The 22929-nt window shown below is 59.0% G+C and overlaps 1 protein-coding gene across 1 annotated transcript in view; it reads left to right on the top strand.

The window, feature by feature from the left end:
• Window positions 1-22037, top strand: part of USP40 (ubiquitin specific peptidase 40) — a 53187-nt gene extending 31150 nt beyond the window's left edge. The window contains exons 18-32 of the mRNA XM_056121856.1: window positions 449-506; window positions 4827-4880; window positions 5323-5411; window positions 7215-7301; window positions 10498-10534; window positions 12244-12308; window positions 13905-13979; window positions 15841-15946; window positions 16393-16466; window positions 16734-16852; window positions 18656-18721; window positions 19654-19864; window positions 19991-20086; window positions 21288-21379; window positions 21483-22037. Coding sequence (XP_055977831.1) covers window positions 449-506; window positions 4827-4880; window positions 5323-5411; window positions 7215-7301; window positions 10498-10534; window positions 12244-12308; window positions 13905-13979; window positions 15841-15946; window positions 16393-16466; window positions 16734-16852; window positions 18656-18721; window positions 19654-19864; window positions 19991-20086; window positions 21288-21379; window positions 21483-21591 — 1338 coding nt within the window. The 3' untranslated portion in view covers window positions 21592-22037. The remainder of the gene's footprint in view (window positions 1-448; window positions 507-4826; window positions 4881-5322; window positions 5412-7214; window positions 7302-10497; window positions 10535-12243; window positions 12309-13904; window positions 13980-15840; window positions 15947-16392; window positions 16467-16733; window positions 16853-18655; window positions 18722-19653; window positions 19865-19990; window positions 20087-21287; window positions 21380-21482) is intronic.
• The last annotated feature ends 892 nt before the right edge of the window (window positions 22038-22929 follow it).

The raw sequence follows: 22929 nt of genomic DNA, 5'->3' as shown, positions 1-22929 counted from the left end.
TTAAATGTTAACTGTTGCCCCTGGGTTAGCGTTGTACATTTTTATTGTGTTATTTTTGCTTGTTCGTCTTGAATTCATTATTCTTAGCAGAAAGAAATGTGAAGCCCTAATTTTCTTTTGTTTGTCTGCAGCGGAAATGCTGATTTAACTGGCAGGAACGGTGCCGCTTGACTGTGTCTTGCTGGCCGGTTCCCTCCGCTGCCCCCTCTCTGCTCAGATGAGCCTCTGGGTGCTGAAATGTCACTGAGATCTCAGCTGTTGCTTTTAACCTTGCAGATGAGAGAAAGTGATTTGCGGGGATGGGGAAAGGGTTTTCCCGGCGCAGAAAGGACTAATGAGGGGTGACTCGGTGACCTGTGTGTGACCTGCTAGCTGACAGCCGCGCCCACGCCCCAGCCCATTCACTTATCGACTTATACGCAGTCATTAGTTTATTTCTCTATTTTAGGTGGTGTTTGATATTCGAATTAAAGCCATAAAGGAATTAAAATTAATGAAGGACCTAGGTAATCATTTATGTTTGCTTTTGTTTGGTTCGGTTTGGTTTAATTTAGTTTTGTTCTGATTTTTTTTTTAATTGAAAAGAATATGGGGAAGTATCAAAGAATCATTAGGGGGGGAAAAAATCACACACCTACCACCCAAAATGGACAAATGTTAACATTTTCGTCACATGCTTGCTTTCATTTGAGACATTAACAAATCAAGTTCAAGCCGTCCGCGCTCCCCCCCCGGAGACGATCGTGGTCCCTCACCATGTCTCTGGCCGACTGTCGCAGTCCCTGTCCCCGTGTCCGTGGTCTCTGTCCGTGGTCTCTGCGTCCGTGTTGTTCTGTGTGCATCATGCCGCCACATGTCTGCAGCTCCACGCATTTTCATTTCCGGAAATGAAATGGCCAGACGGAATGTCTCCTGCGAACTCCCTGTGGAGTCGCCCTTCGGTTTGTGGTTCACCTACCTTCCCACCTTTGTCCTCCGGGATGGGTGTGTGGTCATCCGTAAGCTGGCAGGGCAGCAGAGCCAGGCCCTGCGTCTCTCGGTGCGTCTGTCGCCTGCTCCGGCTCCTTCCCGTCTCTGTAGCATGCTTTTCTGGCCTTTTCGGGTCCGTGGGGGTCATTCCCCAGGGGGCCTTTGAGCGTGGGCTTCTCCCACGTGGCTCACCATCCCCGGGCCCCCCACGGCCCCAGGAGCCCCTTTTCCTGGCTGGCCTTCTCCTGCATGGCTGTAATCCCGCTTTGTCTCCTCACTCACCGCCTGGCGGGGCGTCTGGGTTATTTCGCCTTTTGCCTGCTATGAGCCGCGCTGCTAGAGAGAGGCGCGCAGGAACGTCCTGTCCGGGAGTGAAACCGCAGGGTCATACGGCAGATCACACCGACCTCAGTCGCCCTGCAACGGGGAGGACTCTGGGAGCCGGGAGCCCGGGTTTCCATCCCTGCTACCACGTGGTCGGCTGGGCACCACTGCCGGGCGTGGGCACCCCCTGCCCCCAGCAAAGATGACTGGCTCATTGCCATCTGTACCGGCGACCGTGTGAGGCTCGGGGTTTCTCCACGTCCCGGCCAGTCATTGTAACTGTGGTGTATCGTGATTGTGGTTTTTCAATTGCAGTGAGTCCGGACTCACTCACTGTGCGTGTAACTGCATTTCCCCAGCGTGCCGTTGCCGAGACTGTTGCGTGCGCTGCTTGCCTGTCTAAAGCCTGCGGTTCTCCTGCTGCGCTTTTGCAATTAAGCACTCGAGTCAGCAGGCAAAAACTCATTAAGTTTCCTCTCAAAGGAAATGAAAAACTCACTCCAGAAAACACAACAGCAGAATGTAAATCATGAAATCCTTGGAGATGAATTGAACGAAATATGTGCAAGCTGTTTATCCTGATCACTGGAAACCGTCGTTCCGAGGATTGGATCCGGGGGTCAGTGTAGGGACGCGGCCCAGTATGTGGACACTTACTGGCGGGAACCAGTTCTCAGAATTGATGTATCGGGACTTTCCCCTGTTTGCAGTGTACAGGCTGGTCCCTAAAGGTGTGTGGAAACTCCCAGAACCTCAAGTATATACGTTTGGGGGCAGGGTGGGGGTGGGCCCAAAATTGAAAGAGTCAGACTCTCTGATATTCAGGCCTAGAACTTCCGTTACAGTAATTAAGGCAGTTTGTCTCGGCATAGGAGTTGGCATATAGGGGGCCGGAGCGATAGTACAGCGGGCAGGGCGCTTGCCTGGCACGCGGCCTACCCCAGGTTTGATCCCTGGCATCTTTCATGGTTCCCCAAGCACTGCGGGCTGTGGCCAGAGCAAACTGAAACAGTGTAAGGAGAAGCTTTCTCAACCAGAGCCACCCCAGGGACCCCCAACCCCCCATACTCTTAAGGGGGCCACGGATGAAAATCCCATCATGGGGGGGTGGTCGGGCAGGGGTGCCGTAGGAGGGGCCTGCGAGAGGACAGGCCTTGGCGGTCTCCAGCCGGCATCCTGCGTCTGCACAGCCAGGAGCCAACGGGAGTTTCGATACTTGTAAAGTCTCTCTCAAGAAGAGGAATGTACACAGAGATTGTGTGCAGCTCAGAGCCGACAAGCCTCACGGCAGCACTCTGAAATCCCAGGTGCGAGACCAGCGGCCGTTTCTCTGCAGAGGTGGGAGCACGTCTCTGGGGAGAGCCTGTGTGTTCTCAGCACCCAGCACTGCACAGTTGGGGTCCGCACCCCAGAGCAAGCCCCCAGCTCAACGTCAGATCGTGGAAAGGCACTGGCTCAACCCGTTACAGCCCAGAGGACTCGATCCCAAGTGTCTGGGAGACGCAGGAGAGGCTCTTGGGTGCTTTTACCCTCAGGGAAAAGGTTGTTTAGGTCGTACAGACTCAGAAACCATGAGGAGGAAAATCTAGTAGCTTGGATGACGTCACGATTCTGGATGTAGGCTCTTTGGTTGACAGGACGAGCTGCGGTGTAGAAGGAAAAGAGATACCAAGTTCATATTGGACAGCACCCAGGTACCCAAGACCATGGAGTACCCACACCCTGCCTGACGGGCACCTGGTCCACAGACACAGGCACTCATGGGACACTTCCCTGGCCGCCACCAGCCGGCGCAGACAAGGACATTTGGTGGCACTTGCCACCACCAAGAGCCGCAGCACAGCACACCCCATGGATTGGTGGGAAGGGGCCGTGTCCGCCCTTTCCTTCCTGCCGTAGCTGTGCACGCGTGGTTCTGGACTCCCCGGGAACTGCATCATCTGGGATCCGGTGGCATTCCCTGCCAGGGGTCGCCATGGCACTCATGTCTGCCTGTGGACATGAGGGGCCATGCTCGCCGGGGGCTTGTACCTTGTTCTGGTGACAGCTGGCCTGCGTGTAGCCCTTGTGGGTGACATCAGACTCCCACACGGCCTCAGCCACTGACCAGCTGGGCTCCTCGGATGATGAGAACGTAGAAGGGATTAACCACCCGTCAGTGGAGATGTGAAGCAGCTGGAACTGGCGTGCATTCCGATGGGCAGTCGCCGTTGGTTATAGATTCTCTTATTCAACGTTATCCATGAAAGTCGAAAGCAGGGCTGAGCGACAGCAAGCCTTGCTTGCAGCCAGCCTGGGTTCGATCCCCGGCATCCCGTATGGTTCCCCGATACCTCCAGGAGTGACTCCCGAGTACGGAGCCAGGAGTGAGCCCTGAGTACAGCCGGTGTCGCCCCAGAACCACAAGGAGGAAGAGAAAACCTCAAGCATTTTCTCGTAAGACAGCAGGTGGAAGTGGCCATCTCCCTGGACACGTCGGGAGCAGACCATGAGTCCCGGAGCGAGCGCGTGGATGTCCTCTCTGTGGGCTGCTGGCCGTGGGCAGAAGCCCTCACCTTGACCTTGCTCCTGGGGCACCAGCGTGTGAGACGTGAGACCCCGAGGGACACGTCCTCCCGGCGCGAGTAGCTCGAGTCACAGCGGCCGCTCAGGACGGGGTGGGGGCACAGCTCACAGCTCAGTCTCCCGGTGTTGCCAGCTGTCCCGTCACAGTGCCCTGGCCGCTCAGACCCGGAGAGTCCCATTCTGAGCAGCGTTGGGCTGGGGCGCGCCAGCCTCATCAGATGGCCTTTCACTAGCCGGTGACCTTTCACCGCCGCCACCTCAGACACCACTCACCAGAGCGCGCCCAGATGCTGGTACTGCCCGGTGTGGAGCGCAGGCTCTGCCGTGGGCACCTCACCTCGGACCCTCACGAGGCGCAAGCTCCGCCACCAGCTCCTTCTCAGACACCCCTGGACCATCCGGCGCCAGCCCTGGGGCATTTACAGGGTGGCGGAGAGTGGGCGGAGATGCCAGTGTGGGCGGGAACCTGAGGGGAGACACGGCTGCCCACGGCTGCCTGCCACATACCCACCGGCTGCGGCTAGAGGGACGGATTGCGGCACCGCCAGCCAAGGGAGGTGGCCGAGGAAGAGGGAAGGACACGCAAGAAGCTTCAGGCTGGACCCGGGAGGGGGCTCCAAGGGGACACAGGCTTTGCCCGCAGGAGCGCGAGCTTTCACACCCAGGCCCTCCAGGTGTGGCCCCTGGCCCGCAAACCGTCCACCTGAGACCCAATAGCGCCCACCACGGGATGCCGGGAAGCAGGGGCCAGGCTGGCAGTGCTGCAGTGCTGGGCACAGTGCTGTGGTCAGCGCAGGGAACACCCAGGCCTGCCCCCATGAGCCCACAGCACCCTCCTGCAGAGACACCCGGAGTCCTGAAGGCCGCGGGGTTGGGGGCAGGGGCGGGAGGCAGTTGGCTTGGGCGCCCTTGACTTCCTGCTGCCTTTCGGCCCGTCTGCCGCACTGACGCCCTCTCTTTGCTCCTAGCCGACAGCAGCTGTCTGAGGCCTATTGATAGGAACGGGAGGCTTCTCTGCCCAGGTAACTTGCGTGCCGCCTCCAGGCCGCACCACGAGCCCGCCGGGGGCCCTGGCATCACACTGGTCGCCACAGGGCGGGGGAGGGGGGCGCTTGAGTGTGGGCGGCAGGGACCCTGGCGCCTTAGGGGAAACCATCACTCTTCATCCCTGCAAGGGTTTTGGTGTCATCTGAGCCTGGAGCAATCCCGGTTGGCTCTTCCTGGCGGCGGACAGGGGGTCTGTTCCAAGCGGCACGAAGGGGGTGGGGTCCCAGCATGAGGCCAGGGGCGGGTGTGGGCACAGGCAGGGACAAGGCTGGGAACCCCACTTCTAGCTGGAGACTCGGGCCGTGCCCCACCAACTTGCCTGGCGCCGTTTAGGGCATTTCCAGAGGGAAGGGTCGGGGCTGCGGCGGGGTCTCCCGGGGAGGGCTCTGGGTCTCACTGTCGCACACCTCATTCCAGTGCCCGACGTGTCCACAGTGAGCGGAGCAGAGCTGAAACTGGGGAGCTCACTGGGGCTGTGCCCTGGGGCGGCGCCCACTTCCTCACAGGTGAGTGCCCGCATCGGGGCGCCCTGGGCAGCTTGTGGTGAGCTTGCTGTCAGAACTGCAGTCATCCTGTGGTTTTTTGTGGGTTTTTCTTTCTTTTTGGGTCACACCCGACGATTCTCAGGGGTTCCTCCGGGCTCATGCACTCAGGAATCATTCCTGGCAGTGCTCAGGGGACCATATGGGATGCTGGGAATCGAACCGAGGTCGGTTGTGTGCAAGGCAAATGCCCTACCCGCTGTGCTATCACTCCAGCCCCATGATTTTTCTTTTTTTCCCTGTTCTTTTGCTTTCTTGTTTGTTTGGGGGCTACACCCAGTGGTGCTCAGGGCCTACTCCCAGCTCTGCATCACTCAGGCATCAATCCTGGCGGTGGCTCAGGGGACTGTACAGGGTGCCGGGGACCCAACCCAAGTAGGAAGTCACCCTGCCCACTGTGCTATCACTTGGCCCCAGATCCACCCACTCGGGTGTCCATTTAACACCCTGACACGGCATGTACCGCTGGTAACACACCTGAATGTGGTTTAAGTAACACACGTTGTAGAGCCTGGTGCCGACCGACTGAAGTTGACGGGGGAAAAAGACCAACCGGCCCAGGTGCCCCGTGAGGCCCTTTCGCTGCGGCCAAACCCTGCTTAGGGAATCTTGAGCTGTGTGTTGTCTCGGCTGCGGAAACCCGCCAGCTCTGATGTCCCTTCCCCGACCCCCACGCGGCCTCCGTGGCGGCAGGGCTGCTTCTGCGGCTCCTTCCTCGGGGGGGCCCGAAACGCCCAAGCACCCACCTGGCCTTCCAGGGTTGGCAGAGGCCTGCGCCTGTGTTTGGGTCAAGGGCACGGCCTGATGACAGCTCTGCCGAGGCCCCAGCTGCCTGACAAACTGTCACTCGGGTCCAGCAGTCCTGACGATGACCTGGCCCCTCGCAGGGGGACTTTGTTCGGGTCTCACGCCCGTTCCTGCCTCCCCACTCCTGCATCTCCCATCGCTGGCGGGTGAAGCAGGTGGGAAATTGGGGCTCCCAGGGAACAGCCGTTTCCCTCACACCGCTGGGTGGGCCCAAGTCCGGAAAGGGAAGGAAGGGAAGGAAGAGCTCTGAGGAGCAGCCGCCGAGAGATGAGGCTGATGTTTACCTGTGAGGCCTTGGGCCTGAGAAACCCAAGTCCCGGGGCCAGTGAGAGGCCAGCTAAGGCGCCTGCCTGCGGGTTCCGTCCCCGGCACCGTGGAGGGTCCCCTAAACGCCACCAGAGGTGAAACCTGGGCAGCGCTAGGGGTGGCCCAGAAACAACCCCCAAAAGTGATTGCGTTAAAGGAAGGAAAGGAGAAGGAGTGAGGTGGGAGAGCAGAAGAAACCAGGCTGGCGGGTCCCGCAGTCAGAGAGGATGAGAGAGAGACGGAACCGGCATTGGCACAGGAACGGGCGTCGCCTCAGTGAGCCCAGGGCCGCGGAACACTCCCCGTTTCTGCAGGACCAGAGGCTTTCCCTTCTTTTATTTGGGGGAGCTGAGGCAGGACCCCACCCCACCGGCTCTCCTCAGCCGGCCCTTGGTTCGAGGCAGGCGCCTGAGGGCGGGATGACGCCCCGGCAGCCACGCGAGGGTCTCCAGAGCACCAGGGTGCTGGGGAACCGGGGGTGGGACTCTGGCACTGACTCCTGACCCAGGTCTTTAAGGGACAACCTTGAGCGACCTCCCGGGGCTCGGTCTGACCAGCGTGCGAGGCTGCCGGACCTTCGGGTTTTCGCGGGTGGGGGTGAGTGGGTGAGTGGCAGAATTTCTCACGCGCATTCACCACCCTCCCTTGCTCCAGCTCTTCCTGTTCTTCGCCGTGGGGAGTGACGTGCAGCCCGGGTCCGAGATGGAGGTCATCGTGGAGGAGACCGAGTCCGTGAGGAACGTGAGTGACGCCCGCGAGGACCGGGCCTTGGTGCAGGGGGGACCCGTCAGAGCTGAGGTCGGGGAGTTTTCCAGACTCGGTGACCCAACCAGTGTGTTTGTTCAGTTTGCTCGGTCAAAAGGAAAAGCGAATTCCTTGTCATCCCTTACTCCAGCAATAGGAATATTTTGGCCTGTTCTGGGGCCTTTACTTTTCACGCACATACACACGGGGGTGAGCGTCTCTGTGTCTGCGTGTGGTGGGTAACGATGCCGCTGGCGCTGAGAACCGGCCTTTCGGTACAAGGACCTGAGCGGCCCCAGGGCACCGGCGTGGTTAAGTGAAGCCGGTAGCAGATTTGAAGCGTCTGGAAAAGCTTAGTTGTTTTTTTCTTTAAAAATGTTTTTCTGGAATATGAAACCAGCTGCCAAGTAGTGGAAAGGGGCAGCCAAGTGGAAAGGAGAAGAGCCATCAAGGGGTGACCTGGGACAGCGGAGGCCCTCTGGGAACTTGGTTGCTGGGGGCAGATTTATGTATCGATACTGTAAACTGCACTACTGCAATTACATAAGCCAGAATACATTTTTATAAGCAGCCAACATGGCCAACCCAAGTTCGATTCCTCCGCCCCTCTCGGAGAGCCCGGCAAGCTACCGAGAGTATTCGATATGCCAGACACAGTAACAACAAAGTCTCCAATGGAGACGTTACTGTGCCCGCTCGAGCAAATCGACGATCAACGGGAGGGCCTTTACCTTTAAGTAAAATTTTAAAAAGGCAGATACGTGAAAAAATAATTTTTAATGGGGAAGAAGATACTTTTCCAGGGCCAGAGAGAGAGTTCCAGGTGGTCCTTGCTTTGCCTGCGGCCAGCTCGTTTGTTTGACCTGCCACGTGTGGTCCCAGGGCGCTGCCAGGGGAGACCCCTGGGCACCTCCAGGTGTGGCCCAAAGGAAGCAAACAGGGACTGAGGCTGCCGCTGGGGGGGGGGGGAGCACTTGCAAAGCATGAGGCCCTGAGTCTGATGCATGTGCGTATGTGGCACACACGCCCAACACGTATGCTGTGTGTGGCATGCGTGTCAAGCCTCCCCCCAGAAACCAGCCCCCGCCCAGTGGTATCAACATCCACCCCCAGTTCTGGTCAGTCTGGGACTCCTGGGGAGAGGCAGGTTCTGCACGGGAGATCAGGAGCGTGCGGGCCGGAATGCACTTCTGCCCCCATGCCGGGGGCCGCCGTGAGTGCCCGGCTCAGGGCTCCTGCTGCTGGCGATGTGGCAGTTTGAGCCTGTGGGGCTTGATCAGGGCACACACAGGCCCCCGAGTCCCCGCCCTGGACACCGGGGAGCCCAGCGCTCTCCCTGGTTTCCCGAGCCGGGCATGCGAGAGGACGGGGCGGCCAGATGGACCGTGGCAGTGGAACCCCGGACTTCAGGATGCCGATCCTGTCACTCCTGCTGAGGCTGGGTCTCCACGATCCCGAAGAGTCTGCCGGCAGCTCGGAAAGAGCCGCCCCAGCATGGGACCCCAGCCGTGGGACCCCCGCGGCAGCCGGGCATGGCCGAAAGAGCAGAGCCCCGGCTTTGCCGCTGCGAGCGTGCTTGGTTGCCAGCTCAGTGCCCGAGGCCCGAGCACCACACAGCCCCTGCGGCCCCCAAATCCACACTCAGTAGACGGTGTTTTTTTCAGCGGGGGAGACCTGCGGGGCCCTTGGGACACGTTTGTCCCATTTTCCGAAGAGAAATTGGGTGTAAAATATGTTTAGGTATGAAATAGCTCAACTTGTAAGATTATCTTTGAAAGTATTATTTCAGACAGGTTTGGGTTTTTTTTTTTTTTTAGCTCTGTTCTCTTCTTTCTCACGCCTCAGAGGGACCTACAGTCCCTGAGGGCCCTGCCCTGGCCATGTCGTGCCTGGGACCCCCGCCCTGTGCGGCTGAGAGGGCCAGGTGTGGGCTCTGCTCCACACTCACGTGGTTTCTCCTCAGATTGCAAAGGCCTTTGAGGACTTGGATCTCTTTTCCCTGAGAATTGTATTAGGCCCCTCCTTGGGTTATTTGAGCCGCTCTTTGGTCGAGGCGTGATCATCCTGCTACTACCCGCCCGTGGGATTGACTCTGCCCTCAGAGAGAGAAAGAGTGTGTGTGTTTGTGTGTGTGTGTTTGTATGTGTGTGTGTGTGTACGCACAACACCCAGCAATGCTCAGGGGTTACTCCTGTGCACTCAGGAATTACTCCTGGCGGTGCTCAGGGCACCATTTGGGATGCCAGGGATGGAACCCGGGTCAGCCGCGTGCAAGGCAAACGCCCTCCCAGCTGTACTATCACTCTAGTCTCTCCTCAGTTAATTTAAGACTTTTTTCAGCTGAAGAAGTTGGGCATTTTTCGTGTGTGTGTGTGTGTGTGTTTAAACTTGTTGGCAGGTCTTCCACTCTGCCAGGTCCCAGTTGGTACAATTCTTTCCTTATGCGTTTAGACCCGTTGTGTTTCACGAGTGTCTAATGAAGCCTAGTCCCCTTCTAGAGGATTTCCGAGTTCCCGTGGTCCTGTGAATCAGCTGCACATTTAGGCATTTAGGGGCTAGCGGGCAGGGCAGGGGCTGGGCATTTGCCTGCACACACAGCTGACCCTGTTTGGGTCCCTGGCGCCGCATATGGGCTCTTGAGCCCCGCCAGGAATGGTCCCTGGGGAATAGCATAACGCCAGGATTAAGTTCAGAGCCCAGCTGGTGTGGCCCCACAAAATTAAATGGACGTTTAGTCCCCAAACAGTCGGATCTAAAAGTGGATGAACCAAACTTTGGCTTTTGGCGGGGGGTGAGGGAGGGGGTGGGGGTCCACACCTGACGATGCTCGGGGGTTCCTCCTGGCTCATGCACTCAAGAGTTACTCCTGGCAGTGCTCAGGGGACCATATGGGATGCTGGGGAATTGAACCTGGGTCATTGCAAGGCAAATGCCCACCTCACTGTGCTGTCGCTCCAACCCCAGGCCTTGAACTTTGTCCCCGTGGCACTCACCGGGCTGGTGTCAGCTCCTGTCTGTCCCCACCCAGCTGTCCAGAAGGCGCTGGCTCCATTACCTGCCCGTTTATCACTAGATCGTCTCTATCTCCTTGAGAATTATTAACTAATCAAACTCCAGTGGCCTTGGGGGGTGAATAAAGTGTATTTCTCATAAACAGAAAACTAATGACTTTTTTTATTATTATTATTAATAGTGTTTAAAGATAATGCTGGAGAAATCCGGCCTTCAAGGTAAGTAACAAATACTGATCAGATAATCTTACCATACCTTTCTCTTATGTAAATTTTCTCCAAGCCTAATGAAAACTGCCTCGACCTTTTGGGACCTTTTCTTTCTCTGGGGTTGTGAGCTTCCTGGCTCTTGTTTGCGGATGAAAGAAGAGCCAGCTTGTTGCCAGCTTGTAGCTCAGCCTGGGTGAAGGGCCTGAGGGGCACTTCCCAGGGAGGTGTTGGGGAGGATGGCATTTACTGCTCTCAGGAGTCCCACGCCCTCCTCTCACTGGCTAGGTTTCTATTTTGATGTTTTGGTTTTGGGGGGCCACAGTTGGCAGTGCTCGGAGATGAGTGCTGGCTCTGTGCTGGGGATTGTGCCAGGGATTAAACCAGGGTCAGCCGCATGCAAGCCCCGTGCCCTGCCCCATACAGCCCCTGCTGCTCTGTCAAACCTCAGCTGTGGGGACCTGCAGCGCCGTGTGTGCTGCCACGGGAGAGATGGCGCCTCCAGCTGGCTCTAGGGCCAGGCTCTGCTGGGACCCCACCCCTGTGCTCTCGACCGTGAGACAGGCTGACAACACTGTCACACCCGCCTTTTTTTTTTTTTAGCATGCTTAGATTTTTCAATCTCAGGGCTGGAGCAATAGCACAGCGGGTAGGGCGTTTGCCTTGCACGCGGCCAACCCGGGTTCGATTCCCAGCGTCCCATAAGGTTCCCTGAGCACCGCCAGGGGTGATTCCTGACTGCAGAGCCAGGAGTAACCCCTGGGCATTGCCGGGTGTGACCCAAAAAGAAAAAAAATATAAGATTTTTCAATCTTGATATAACCATCACGTTAGAAGGGGGGTTTCGAGGGACTGGAGCGATAGCACAGCAGGTAGGGCATTTGCCTTGCATGCAGCCGACCGGGGTTCGATTCCCAGCATCCCATAGGGTCCCCTGAGCACCGCCAGGAGTAATTCCTGAGTGCAGAGCCAGGAGTAACCCCTGAGCATCACTGGGTATGACCCAAAAAGCAAAAAAAAGGGGGGAGGGGGCTCGAGATGGGCATGCGGTGGGGCCCGGGGCCGCGGCCTGTGGACAGAGGGTGTTTCTGCGGTGGCTTCGGGGAAACGGCTTCTGCAGCGTCACTGTTGCTGCCTGACCCCGGGTCACTGGCCAACTTCTCTCAGCCTCTCCAGGCTCAGAAATAGTCGTCCTCCCCTTTCTCCAGTAGCGAATATGCGCAAAGCAGTCTGCCACAGGCTGCCAACTCTGATGGTCACCGACAGCGTCCTCGTTAAAGAGCCGTTGCAAAAGCACAATTTCTTGCTAGAGCAAGACCCTAACGGGAGAGAATTGTGTGAGTGTACGTGTTATCAATTGCCAAGCGATGTTAGGGGCTCTCAGGGCCATCAAACTCAGCTCCATGGCTGTTTTCGAAGGGCCGCTCTGGTTACGTGTACGTCTCTATTCAGCTTTGGGGATATATAAATAATCAGCCATCAGCAAGGGTCCATTATATTGGCTCGTATACGGTTCTTGGTCAGTTAGAGAGTGAATCCGCCAAATCGGGAGCCGGCTTAGTATTTCCCCTGCTGTATATAACGACTTTCAAAATATTTGATAATTATTGGTGGGTCAAGTCCCATTTTATAGCCATTCTTCTAGAAAGGTCTTACGTGACTAACTGTTAAGATGTGTTCCTCCGAATTCTTTTTCAAACCTAATTTGGTTTCCTCCACAGGAGACACGTGGCATTTACGAAAAATGGATTGGTGCTATGAAGCCGGAGAGCCGTTAACGGACGAGGTAAGATCACGTCTGTGCCAACAACGTCTGGCTTGTGCTTTCATGCCAGATGCCAACCCTACTCCCGGGGGTAACTAGCCGAAGTGTTTCTGTAGCATCAGAGAGGTCTGGACGGGCATCTCCCCTCCCTCTTCCTGCTGTAGTAGGTCTCTAGACTCGGGGGCAGACTCAGTTAAGTAGGAATGTTCTGGCATCTGTGTTCAGTCATCTCCTGATATGAGAGTCCCACCTCGGAAATAGGAACTATCATTCAGAGACCGAACCTCAAAACAGAAGGATCTGAAGTAAAGAATCTGAAAATTATGGGGCTGGAGCAATAGCACAGCGGGTAGGGCGTTTGCCTTGCCCGCGGCTGACCCAGGTTCAATTCCCAGCACCCCTTAGGGTCTCCCAAGCACCGCCAGGAGTGATTCCTGAATGCAGAGCCAGGAGGAACCCCTGAGCATCACCGAGTGTGACCCAAAAAAGAAAAAGAAAAAAAAATCTGAAGATTTCGATTTTGAAACTGTTGTAATCTCAGAGTTGTGAGCTGGTTTCATGGAGGCAGAAGCTGTCTGCTGATCTGGCTATGCAGTACACACGGCGTCTCTCGGTCTCTGTGTGGTACAGACGGTCTCTCTGTCTCTGGGAACCTGAGGGGACCGAGGGGCAGCTTTATCTTGGGGTCTTGGAGTCTGGGCCAGGGACAGCACAGCAGGGAGGACACTAGCCTTGCACCTGGTCACTCCGCGTTGATCCTGCACCCAGTATGGTCCTCCCAAGCCTGCCAGGAGTGATCCCTGAGCAGCACCAGGTGTGGCCCAAAACAGAGACGAAAGAAAACTCCCTGGCCCAGAGTGTATCCTTGGAGCCGCCCCAGGATGGAGGCAACTGGGATAGCACGGCTGGCACCTGCTTCGTCTCTTCCTCCTCCTGCTCTCTGCAGGTGGCTGCCTGCGGGTCACTCACTGGCCCAGTCCAAACGCTGGCCACGTGCCACCAGATGCCCTCCTGGATCTTGGCTGGGAACAGGCTGCCCAGAGGCAAAAATGGGCCTCCGAGATGCCTCTGGGCACCTGGTTGGGGTCAGCAGAGCATACCCAGGGTGTCGGGTCCTCGGTGGCCATGTCGTCCACACAGATACGTTTCCTCTGAACAGGCCGGCGGCCGGGGAGGGCAGCGCCTGACCCTGCGTGAGGCCACCTGCTGCGGCGCTGAGTGCCCGGTGTTCGGGCTAAACGGGGCGCCCCTTCTGCCACCCTCTGTGCCTTCCCCAGCATAGCCACTCGCTGTGGCCTTCACCCCGCCCAGCCCTGTCCCTGCTCCCAGCTTCCGCATCGTGGGCAGCGTCCCTGGGGCTCCCTCTCCTGTGCGCCTCCTTGTTCTCTCCCTCTCTGCCTCACTTTCCCCCGACCTTCACCGTCACACTTCAGACCCACCACGTAAAGCGCAACTGCCCCCTCTCGCCTTCCCGGGACCCCTAGCTCCAGCATCCGCTCCACTGCTCATGTTCCTTAACGGCCCCAAAGCAATGACCCGGTGGCCCAGTGGTCCGTGCCTTTCGGGGGGATCCGAGAGTGACCAGCAGGAAACTGACCAGCCCGTTTGTCCTTCCAGGACGCAATGCTGAGAGAGCTGGCCGTGCGCTCCGGGGACACTCTGCTCTTAATGGAAGGGAAGCTCCCGCCGCCGGTAAGACTCGGCTTCCGGGCCATGCTGGAAGCGCCTGACTGTTCTCTAAGGCAAAGGTGATCCCTTCCCGGGGTGTGGAAGGGAGAGATGCGGCAGGCGTAAGGAGGGAGCCGGGCGGTGCGCATGCTGGCTGCTTCCTTAAATACCACTGTTCTGGACATCAGTACGGCGCTCCAGCCCTGGTGCAGGGGTGAGTTGGCTGTGTCTGGGGCTGAGCTCCAGCCCTTTACAGGGGTGTCTGCCTTGTTCAGGGGCCGCCCTGTAGCTCTTACACATGCGTCTGCCGTCTTGTGCGTGTTGCCGTGTGCAGCCCTGCTGGGCCCCTTTCATGTTCAGAGATTCCGCGTTACCGTGCCCATGACGCCACACTCTTCGGGCCCTGGAGACAGTCCAGAGGGTCGCACACAGCCCATCTGGATTTCATCCCTGCACCCCGTGTGGACCCCGAGTCTCCTAGGAGTGATCCCTGAGCACAGGCCTAGGAGTAAGCCCTGAGTACCGTCAGGTGTGACCCAAAAACCAAAGTCAATAAAATTTCATGGCACCAAGGGTCGGGGACCCTCTTCCTGCGAGTCGAGTCAGCACCCCTGCCCACAGCCTGTCCATCTGTCTGTCCCACAGCCGTCTGCCCTTGGCACCGGTGGAGGGGCACAGAGGCCAGGGAAGCGTGGCTGTCTCTTCATGTACACGGACGTCACTCACTCCCACGTCCCCGTTGTCCCTCGCTGTCCCCGATATTCCGTGTCCCCGTGTGTCTGCCCAGAGAGCCCCTGCTCGGCCCCACAGACCCTGTCTCTGTGTCATTTTGAAGAATTCTGAGCTGATTTCCAATGTGGGGTTCCCACAGGGCTGCCGCTGTGCTGGTCCGCCTCTGTCGGGGTCCCCACGCCTGCGTGACTCTGTCAGAGGCCATGACATCCTGCCAAACTGCCCCCCAACTCGGCCTCATAAGCAAACTGCGACAAGCAGCCTGGCCTCTGGGGATCATTGTGTCAGAGGGTCAGACTTGCTCTGCTCGGTGTGGCCGGGACCGGACCTGTGTGACTGGGACCTGACACGTGTCACTGGGACTTGACACATGTGGCCGGGACCTGACACGTTTGACTGGAATCTGCTCTGTGTGTCCAGGCACCTCAGTGCTGGCGGCCCAGGTCACTCCTGCCCCTCCTTTCCCTTGGTTGCTGCCATGACGAGGGCTCACACCCCTGTGATCACAGTGTCACCCTGGGCCCACACGGCAGCTGACGGGCTCACGCCGATTGCCCGTATGCGGGATTGCCGGGACCCGGCTCAGCCTGTCGCCTGCAGGGTGGGTGTCCTGGCTGTCTGAGGGGTTCAGCTCTGGGTGCGGGCGGCCTGTGATGCAGCGGTGAGAAATGGGCCATCCGGTCCCATCTCACAGAACGGAGCGAGGTGCTGGTCCTCACCAGCCCCGCACTTAGGGAAATACTTTCATTTTAGCCTTTTTTTATGAACTATGCATTTAAAGACTTAAGTCATGAGGGGGGCCGGGGGCGGTCACACTCTCGTCTTCTGCATCTGGAAGTCAGACACAGTGACATGTTCCCTGATAAACCAGCCCCTGGCCCTCCAGGGTCAGGGGTGTCGTGAGTGGTCGTCACCCGCGTCTGGGGCCTGTCAGGATGTCACCCAGCACGCCGCCCGAGTGTTTCTTGGCGTCTGTGTCACGCCCGTTGTGACTCCTTCTGTCGCCGCGTCTCCAGTGCCTCCAGCCGTCACCCCACACTCGCACATGCTGGGCGGCTCAAATCAAGCAGACACTCGCCCGGCCCTCTCAGGGATGGGGATCACAGCGCTGCTCCATGCCCATGACCCCAGTTGGAATTGTTCCATCCTGCAGGGGTTCCTGAAGGTGCCCATCTGGTGGTACCAACCTCGGGGGCCCTCGGCTCACTGGAGGCGGCATCCAGAGCCTGCGAGCTGCCTGTCGTCCCCGGACGCCCAAGGTGAGAGCGGGGATGCCAGGGCGGGAGGAGAGCCACAGTCTCGGGGCTGGGCCACGTCACACACACCCCACCCAGGCCTGTCCCCAGCACCCACCATGGTCCCCAACCCCGCCAGGAGTGAACACAGAGCCAAGAGTTGGCCCTTGGCACTGTCCAAGCATCCTATCCCCACAGACCTCGAGGCCATGTGAGGCCTCTGGGAGTCCACGGGCCCTGGGGGAGTGGACGCACCTGCTCGTGGGGCCCCAGCCTGGCTCAGGCTGCTTGGAGCCTCTGACTTGCCCTCACACTTATCCCGCGGTAGTCAAGGGAATGCAACTGAGCCCGTTTCCTCCTTCCTCCCTGCTCTGGCTGGGGAGGCCCCGAGTATGCAGAGCGGGTGACAATTTGGTGAGACGTGTCGTGGCCTGAGATCAAGCTGAGGCCCCTCAACACCTATCCCCTAGGCGACAGTCCCCTCCTCTACCTGGGTGACGTGGAGCTCTCCGAGGATGCCACGCTGCTCGACCTCAAGGCCCAGGTGAGGCGCCTCCTCCCTCCCCTCCCCTGCCCACGCCGCGCCCACAGGGCCTGGCCCTGCTCACAGAGAGTCTGACCATTGTTTCCGAGTGAGAAGGAGAACGTTCGGGCTGGCCCTCAGGCCGGGGACCCAATCCAGAAAAAGGTTTTTATTAAAAAGTTTGAGATGTCCCTGGGCCTTGAGCCGAGGACCTCAGAGGCTGGTCTGAGGGCATCCCTGAACCCATCTCCCTCCCTGCGTATCTGACGTCTGTCCACTCTCTGCCAGGCCATGACCCTGCCCTCCTTCTGGGAGTTCGTCGTCCCGTCCCCGGCCTGCCTGAGGGCCTGGACGGTGGAAGGCAGACGGCCCGGCCGGCTCCTGCGCCGCGGCCAGCAGCCGCTCAGGTGGGTTCCCGCCACCCGGCCACGCCTCCCTGTGCGTCTTGCCTGCCGGTGCGGGCTCTGGCCGCCTGGCCTCGTCCTCGTCACATTTTCGTCCGCGCCCTGCAGTGCCTCTCCATTCGTGGTGGTTCCCTTTGCTCACACTCTCCGGGGGTCGTCTGCAACTTAGACCAGTGTCGGACCTTCTGAATTCCCCGGGGTGTTCTCCCGGCGCCCTGACGGCGGGGCCTGTCGTGGCCCGGTCAGGACAGTCTCGATGACAGACTCAGGAGCGTGATGCCTTCAGCTTTATTCCTTTCCAAAGTTACCGTGGCGGTCGGATTGGTTTTCTTGTAGGCCCATGCAGAGTTCAGGATTCCTTTTTTATGTCTGTGGGAACTGTTGGATTTGGGGGGCCAGAGAGCACATCCAGGAGGTGAGGCCTGGGCCCCATCACCTTCGCCGTCTGGAGTGCCGCAGCCAGGTGCCCTCGCAGAGCTGTACTTGGACTAGATCCCGAGGGGGACCTGCGGGGCCGTGTGACTTGTCGTACCCTTAAGTCCTGGAGGAAGCCTCGCGCTGGCCCGTGGAGACTCGTGACACAGATTTGCTGTTCCACTGCCTTCCTGCGGCTCTGCTCTCTGGTCTGCTCTTCGGAGGAGAGGTTGGGGAGGGTGGGCGCACATCCAGCTGTGCTCAGGAGTCACCCTGGTGGTACTCGTGGGGCCGTTTGCGGTGCTGGGATCGAGCTGGGGTCAACCCAACCCTGTGCGCCCTCTCGGGGCCCTGCACTGCCCCATGTGGCCGCTTTCGTTCTGCATTTCCCGGAATCAGTGATTTCCCCGCCAGATGTTGGCTCACTGTGACTGGGAGGGTGGGTGGTTTCCTCGTTGAGTTTTGGAAGTGCCTTATGGACCTGGTCAGATGGTGAGTGAATGTTTTTCCCTTGCGGTGCTGGCGTTTTTAGCTTGATGTGTTTCCATTGATTCATTTTTTCCTCACCAATGGAGTTGACTCACAGAAGACCCCAGAGGCGAGCATGACAGGATGCTGGCCCGGTTCTTTCCAGTGTCGTCGGAGCAGTCTGCCGTCTCGGCCTGCGCCCCACTCTGAGTCAGCCATTCCCACAGCAGGAGATAGATGATGGCCCGTTTCTGCCCGTACCCCCGGTGGGGCTTCCTTTCTCCCCTTCCCAAGTGACGCCATACACACACCTGGGTTCGTCTGGGGCTCGTGGTTCTGCGCTCTCGACCCGTGGTCACTGCTGCCCTCCAGGCCAGCCACCCCGGGGCTTTGAGGGTTCCAGACCGCGTCTGTTCTGGTCCTCGGATGCTGCCGGATGCCGCTTGCAGTCGCACACATCAGGGTGCTGGATTCTGCTGGGGGCTTCTGCATTTCCGCAGCAGAGATGCTGTGACGTGCTTTTCTTCCTGCATCCACATGGTTTTGTTACCAATTAATGCTGGTCTCCTAAAATTACGGAAGATCTGAGAATATTTTGTATTCTTCAAGCGATGGCTGCAGTTTGCCCTTGAAACCATTTTCTGAGTAAGGTTTTCCCATCACTGCTCAATTGTTAGCTTATTTAGACTTTTCATTTGTTTATGAGCATATCTTGGCATATTTTGTTTTTCTAGGACTTTTTTCCATTTTTACCTAGGTTTTTCAACGGATGGTACAAAATAATTCACTGGTAGTCTCAAATTTTGAGTGTTCTTAAGCAGTTTCATATCCAGCATCACCTTCTGCCTAAGAAGAAAGCTTGAAATTAAGCGATATTTTTTTCAGTTAAGTGATGTCAGTAGCATTTTGTTCATTTGTTATCAGGGAATATAAGCTGGGAAGGAAAACTGAGATCTGCTTGGAGCCGCTTGAGAGAGAAGAAAACCTGGGGTAAGGTGTCACCGCACCAAAGATCTGGCGGAGTTTCTCCCAAAGTCAGATCTGTGGATTTCCTGGATCTGTTCTGGAACCCTGCCAGCAGTCCGGTGTGGGGGAGGGGACACTGGGCAGCCAGTGATGACACTGTCATACTGTGTGTCCCCCCCACACACACGCTCTGGCTCTGCCTGCGGTCTGTTCGTCTCCCACGTTAGAACAGAAGCTTCATGGGAGACCAGACTTCGTCTGGGGGTCACTGCTGTGCCCCAGGTCCTGAGCAGACCCCATGTGATTATCCTCAGTGACACTCTATTGGCCAGAGTCACCCTAAACGCACTGTCCACACCCCGGGTCCTCTTCACCCGGGGAAATTCTCTCCTAAGACCATTTTTGGTCACTGTCGCCTAATATGGATATTCTTACCCGAGGAACTGCCCCCAGGGGTTTCTGGGTCAGATGTGAGGGCACTGCCTGGGGTCCCCCATCTTCACCATCCCCGTCCCATAGACAGTCAAGGGTCCACTGTCAACCCCGCCCCCAGCTGTGGTCTTTGTCAGCAAGGGCCACTGTCCCTCGGAACCGCTGGGGTTGTGCAGGGTCTGGCCTGTCTCGGGGCTGAGGGTCCCTGTGACCTGGTGCGCCTGGGCCCCAGCAGGCCCCAGCAGGCCCCACCCTCCAGCCCCAGGTCGTGCTCGGCCCCCGCCCCCTCCGCCCGCAGTGCTGAAACCCTGCACCTGCATCTCCTCGTGTCCACCAGCTGGGCCAGCAGCTCCCCTTTGCCCCGTCCCCCCTCCTCGGGCTCCTCCCAGGGGCGACCTCCCGCATCCGTCCTTCCTTCCTCGAGCCTGCCCGTCCGCCAGCCTCCCAGGGGGACACGGGCCCCGTCCGGTGACGCAGCGCCCGGGGGACGTGGCCCTTCCCGCGTCTCACCTGGCCCGGCGCAGCCCACAGGACGTGCTGCTCCGGACGCGGATGCGCCTTCCCGGGGAGCGCGAGTACGCGCTGTCCGAGGACCTGGTGTGGGACACGGCCCAGGGCTGGACGGCCACCTCCCTCCGGCAGTGTGTCGCCCGCTTCTACGCGCTCCCGGTGGAGAAGACGGAAATCGCCAAGTACTTCCCCGACAAGTTCGAGTGGCTTCCAGTGAGCAGCTGGGTAGGTGGGGGCGGCGCCCGCTCCCCCGGGGGTTGGTGTGTGTCTCTGGTGGGCGGTGCCACACTCCATCCTGGCCTGGGAAGTGTGTCGGGATCTGCAAGGATCGGCACTTGGGTGTTTCTGCAGAGTCAACAAAGCACCAAGAGGAAAAAGAAGAAGAAGCACAACAGCCTGCAGGGGGCGCCCTACTACCTGAAAGACGGGGACACCATCGGTATTAAGGTCAGTCCGGCGGGCCCTGCGCTCACGGCCGCTCCTCCAGCCGTCCAGGCGCAGGTGGTCGGAGTCAGGAACTCAGGGCCGGGGGAGTAAGAAGCTGGATGGCTCCTTTCCGGGCCCAGGAGAGCCTCAGTATCAACTGAATCCGCCAGCGTCCTCAGGCCATTGTTCACTGGGTATGGTGCTCGCAGTGCTAGTGCACCCGCAGTAACCCGACCTTTGCCCTGGCTTCTTCATGCCTTGACACTGGACTCAGGTGGACTCAAAGATTCCCTCCAATTAGCCCTTTATTTTTCCTGTACTTTTAGAAGTAGCATTATTGCATAAATAGGCTCTTAGTACTGGCCACCCTTGCATTTATAAGCCCATGTGGTTGCCCGTAGTAATGACTTTGATCCTATTTGCATGTGTGCGTGTGTGCGTGCGTGCGTGCGTGCGTGCGTGCGTGCGTGTGTGTGTGTGTGTGTGTGTTTTGGGTCATACCCGGCGATGCACAGGGGTTACTCCTGGCTCTGCACTCAGGAATCACTCTTGGCGGTGCTCAGGGGACCATATGGGACACTGGGACTCGAACCCAGGTTGGCCGCGTGCAAGGCAAACACCCTACCCGCTGTATTATCACTCCAGCCCCTTTAATCCTAATTCTTAATTCAAAATATTGGGTTTTTTGTTTTTGTTTCTTGGGTCATGTCCAGCAGTGCTCAGGGGTTACTCCTGGTGGCGCTCGGGGAATCATGGGGTGCTGGGGACTGACCCCGGATCGGCCGCACGCAAGGCAAACGCCCTCCCCGCTTTACTATTATCGCTCCAGCCCCACTCGGGAATGATTAAACTTGGTCCCTTGTGAAGTCGCACATTACTGAGAAGGACTCCGAGTCCCTTCATCATTGCGTCCCTTCAGCATGTGGCCAGTGCAGAATTTTCATTCACCCGCAGAAGAAAAGAGAAGTGAAAATTTAAAGATTCAAAAAAAATCAAGTTCCATAGAAAGCATTCGCCAGTGGGCAGCCCTGGGGAGGCAGGTGCCTGGGCACCACGCAGCCCTGCCCGAAGCCTGGAGCCGGGCGACAGAAGTCCTCGGAGCGTGTGTCCCGAGACGGGGCGGCTACGGTGTCAGGATTCGCCTCTGGTGCTGCCTCGTGGCGTTTGTTTAACTCCCTTGGGCACACGTGGCTCGTGGCTCACCCGTCCTTTTGACCCGCAGAACCTCCTGCTGGAAGACAACGACGATTTTAGCACCAGCAGAGATGACGTGGAGAAAGAGAAACAGAAACGGGCTGAGGGGCGCAGGGAGAGGTGAGGCGGGCCGGGCCGAGGGGCGCAGGGAGAGGGGTGAGGCGGGCCGGGCCGAGGGGCGCAGGGAGAGGGGGACCAACCCGACAGCCCGTGTCCTCCACAGACCGGCGGCCCTGCGCGCACCGAGTGGCGACATCTTCTCCGAGGCCCAGGCGGCGCGGCCTCACGGGCCTGAGGCTTCTCTGTCCATCCACGTCGGGACCTTCAGATAGCATCACAGCCGCCGTCCCTGGGGCGCTGCCTCCCGAGGAGGGGCTCCCGTGGCGGCTCTCACCCGTGCCACGCCCGCAGCGGTGCACACCAGCACCCGGTCTCGTGCAGACACGCGGACACAGCACTCGGCCTCCCACCAGACTCGGCGCGGGGTGGTGGGAACGGACAGGACCCAGGGCCGTGCCCACTGCCGTCTCCCGGCTCCGTCGGGGCGGCCTGCACTATTGGTGACACCGAGCACATTCGGTGGCTGCTCCAGGCCGCACCCGGACACTGCAGGACACTGCAGGCCTGGGGGCGGGTTCGCCTGCAGTCAGGGGGCGCCTAGCCCAGGTGGGCACCGCCCACGGCACTAACCCGCACGCAGGAGCCGTGAGGGCGCGGGAGGCGGGTCCGGGCTCCGTAGGCCCTCGCTGCTGGCCTGTCTGGACAGCCTTGGCCCAGGTGCCGCGCGGGGCCGTGCCCCCTGATGCTGAATAAACACGTTTCTACACCCGGGGCTGTCGCTGCTTGGGAAGGGGGTCTCGTCTGCATCAGGTCAGGGGTAAAGAAAGGGTCTGTCCTCGCGGCGGACTGTGGGCTTCGTGCAAACCTCCCCAGCAGGCCCCGGGCAGCCCCGTCTCGAGGCGGGGGGGTCCCCAGTGTGACTCAGACCCTTACTGAGGGGCCATGTTTGGGATCTTGCAGGCAGGCGGGATCCCGGGGGCAAGACCTGAGCTCAGGCCTGAGATGCCTGACGGGTCTCTGGCTGCAGCACTGGAAGCCCCCAGCCCTCCCCTTTCCTGGGTGGACACGGGCCCAGCTGCCACAGCCCCTGTGCACCTGCGTGGCGCTTAGCCAACATGGCCCTTCCAGAAACACGGGGACTCGCTGGGGCGTCCAAGGCCAGCAGCACCTTCCCACTCACTGCCCCCTGCTGCCGACACAAGCAGCTCCCACGGATGCCGTCAGCCCCATCAGCCCGTGTGCCCTGACTGCGGGCGCCTGCCCAGCCCTGCTGTGCCCGGCCTACAGGGAGTTCCCTGCCCTCCGCCTCCACGCTGCCCGTTCACACAGCATCTGCCCACGCTTCACACTCGGGAGCCGAGATGCACGCGAGGTCTGGGGCTCACCAACGGGAGGGGCTGGGACTGAGGGACACTTCTCTCTCCACTCGCGACCACTGTCCATGGCCCACCTGGCTGCTGGCACTCTGGCCACTATGTCCACCCTCCAAACAGGAGAGAAGCAAAGCAGACACTTCCAGAAATCCTGATACTGGTCTTGGGCCCAAAGAGCACACAGTGTGCGAGCACTGCTCAGGAGAGCAACCCAGGGTTTGTGTGTGTGTGTGGCGG

Source organism: Sorex fumeus, unplaced genomic scaffold, assembly GCF_029834395.1.
Source record: "Sorex fumeus unplaced genomic scaffold, SorFum_2.1 ptg000005l, whole genome shotgun sequence".
Classification (NCBI taxonomy): domain Eukaryota; kingdom Metazoa; phylum Chordata; class Mammalia; order Eulipotyphla; family Soricidae; genus Sorex; species Sorex fumeus.
Note: the sequence above shows the minus strand (reverse complement) of the source record. Positions and strands in the feature narration are given on the sequence as shown.